Source organism: Galeopterus variegatus, unplaced genomic scaffold (genome assembly GCF_000696425.1).
Source record: "Galeopterus variegatus unplaced genomic scaffold, G_variegatus-3.0.2 Scaffold2684, whole genome shotgun sequence".
Classification (NCBI taxonomy): domain Eukaryota; kingdom Metazoa; phylum Chordata; class Mammalia; order Dermoptera; family Cynocephalidae; genus Galeopterus; species Galeopterus variegatus.
The window spans coordinates 80,338-83,220 of record NW_007728795.1 but is presented as its reverse complement, the minus strand read 5'-3'; the positions used below and the strand labels follow the sequence as shown (position 1 = coordinate 83,220).

At 44.2% G+C, this 2,883-nt stretch overlaps 1 protein-coding gene across 1 annotated transcript in view; it reads right to left on the bottom strand.

The window, feature by feature from the left end:
* Window positions 1-1,541: 1,541 nt before the first annotated feature.
* The window catches only part of UPF3A (UPF3 regulator of nonsense transcripts homolog A (yeast)), a 16,855-nt gene continuing 15,513 nt past the window's right edge, over window positions 1,542-2,883 (bottom strand). Inside the window, exon 7 of the mRNA XM_008582655.1 lies at window positions 1,542-2,546. Within this exon, the coding sequence (XP_008580877.1) occupies window positions 2,397-2,546 (150 nt within the window). The 3' untranslated portion in view covers window positions 1,542-2,396. The remainder of the gene's footprint in view (window positions 2,547-2,883) is intronic.

Sequence of the window (2,883 nt, the reverse complement as noted above, 5' to 3'; positions counted from 1 at the left end):
GTTGTAGAAACACAAAAATAATTAAAGCAGCAGCCACATGTTGCTAGACATCTCTAAGCCTATTTCCTTACTTATAAGGTTATGTGTGTCCTGCCCAGCCAATCTTCAAAGCAAGTCTAAGCTCAAACTGAGAAATGTATGTGAAAGTGTTTTATAACTAAACAAGCCACTATGAAAATGTATTATTGTTTTAGACCAGTGATCTCAAAGTGAGTTCTGGGAACCCCTGGGAGGGATCTCAGGGAACTTTCAGGGGTATACGAGGTCAAAACTACTTTCATTTTAAGACTAAGACATTATTAGCCTTTTTCACTCTGAATCTCCCATGAGTGTACAGTGCAGTTATTACACTGATAGCTAAATGATATTATTACTCTGGCAGCTAAGTGTGTTTGTGTGTTCTTGTGCTTTAAACATTTCTGTTTTAATTTCAAATACCTATGCTCCTCGACTTACAATGGAGTTATGTCCCAAAAAACTCATAAGTTGAAAATATCTTAAGTTGAAAATGCATTTAATACATCTACCCTTACTGAATCATAGTGTAGCACGGCCCATCTTGAGTGAGATCAGAGCACCTATATTAACCTACAATTGGACAAAATCATCTAACACAAAGCCTATCTTATATAAAGTGTTGAATATCTCAAGTACCACATATCACTAGCCCAGGAAAAGATCAAAATGCAAAGTACACCTAAATCACGACTGTTTGCACCACCGTAAAGTTGAAAAATCGTTAAGTGGAAACACCGTAAGTTGGGGACTGCCTGTACAGGAAATATCAATAGACTTAATCTAACCGAAAAACAAAAGCTCTCTGGGGTGTCTATAATTTTTAAGAATGAAAAGGGATCCTGAGACCAAAAAGCGTGAGAACCACTGTTTTAAGTCTGCATTTTTGAAAGACCTCCAGGGAACAACGCACCAAACACACATGTGCGATCAAACCAGGAGAACCAGACAGTGGTCTCAGAAATGAGATGCACTTAGTTCTGGATTCTTGGGTCTGAAAGCCTCCAGGTCAAAGATGACATGTGCAGTGAGGACCATGGCAGCTCGCTGTCCGGGTCCTGTCTGGCCCATTCTCTGAGCAGGTCAGCAAGCTGCCCTCAGGCTAACATGGCCGGCCACCTGCTCTTACAAATGAAGTTTTACTGGAACACAGTCACCCGCTTCACTCACACATTGTTTAAGGCAGTCCCGCTTCACTCACGCATTGTTTAAGGCAGTCTCACTGCCATGGCAGAGGTCAGCGGCTGTGACAGAAACCACATGGCTTGCAAAGTCTAAAATCTTTACTATCCAGGAGTTGAATGCAAGAGCACGACCATGCCACGGCCCTGACTCCAACAGTCAAAGGTCTTTTAATGACAAATGATGAATTCTTGGTTTTTTGATAAATATAAACATTTCATAATTAACCAATAGTAAGGAATGGATATAATCAGCAAAATATTCAAATAATTAAAGCCACTTTTAAAAGAACAATATTTTACTATTTAAAATTCTAAGTAGAAAAAGTACCGTAACTTCAGGTCTTAAAATCCACAGTAACAACTTTTATTTAATAAATGGTTCAAAGCAGAGTGCCAAAAATACATTAAGATTTGAAACTTCACTAGCAGGAAGAAACACTGTAGAATGCACAGTTTCAGAAAACTACAATACATTATTTTAAAAATCAAAGTGCCTCGGGGTCAAAAAGACAGGCTGTAGATGCCACACCAAGGTTATCCCTGTCCCAAGTAACATTTGTTATCTCGGCAAATCCTCCAACCACATGGTTATAAGCCACGAGCATATCCATCAAAGGACCGTGGAACCACATTCACCCCGGCAGTTGCCACGTTGTTAGAAGTGCAGTAATTAAAGCCGTTGGATTGTATACAGTGCGAAGGGTCCTTTCAGGGGGACTAAAACACAACAGAATTGGCAGAAGTGGCTGAGCTGCACAGGTTACAGTGAGGGAACTGCTCCTGCCCAATGCTGCGGCTCAGAAGGCCTGTGAGAAGCGCAGTGACAGGCAGGTGCTGACGGCCACTTGCCCACAAGGATGTGACATGCGTGGACGTGGCCCTTGTGGACGGGCAGTGCTTTCGAGTTCACACTGGGATAATGCCAACTGTCTTCCCTGCTTCGTTCACGTTTCTCCACCTCCCATGTGGGCCATTTCCTCTCTTTTGGCTAAAGGGTAAATATTAGTACATATTAGAAATAGTAAAGTCTGAAAATTCTGCTCAATTTAAAAAAGATCACGTCTTTAAGAAAGGTTTCTGGAGGTTCCTGTACCACCCTCGGTGCTTCCAGCTTCTAGTTTCTGTGTGAGGAGTACATTCAGCGTCCGGGTTCTATGCTGGGGCAACTGGCACATTTCTGGGAGGCTGCGCGGGAGCTCACGGGTGCCACCAGCGTGTGTGGTGCTCGCTGTGCCTGTGCCCTCTCAGGACCAGCCCCTGTCGAATCCTCTGCCCCACTGCTCCTCCCGCCTCGGCCCTACTCGGAGGCTCTTCCGTCACACTGGCGGGCTCGAAGGCCGGTGGGTCCTACGGGACAGAGGGTGGGTTACTACTCCGAGGGCCACAGCGCAGGAGTGTCAGCACCTGTCTGCACGTCTAGGGCCTGATGATAGAAACCGTCTAAGAGAATCAACCTTGCAGATCAAAATCGACCCTCTTCATAGCACTGTCTCAGAAACCAGGTATTTGAGGCCAAAACAAAACAAAACAAAACAGCCATGTTTTTTTTGAAACTAAAAGTTGGCATTGAGGAAAATGTTATTGCCCAAACCAGGAACACTCTATGGAAACAGCGCAATCCCGGCACTTCCCTATGGGCCTGAGAGAAGAAAACTCAGTCACGCCCGTCTCTCCCCGTCAGCTA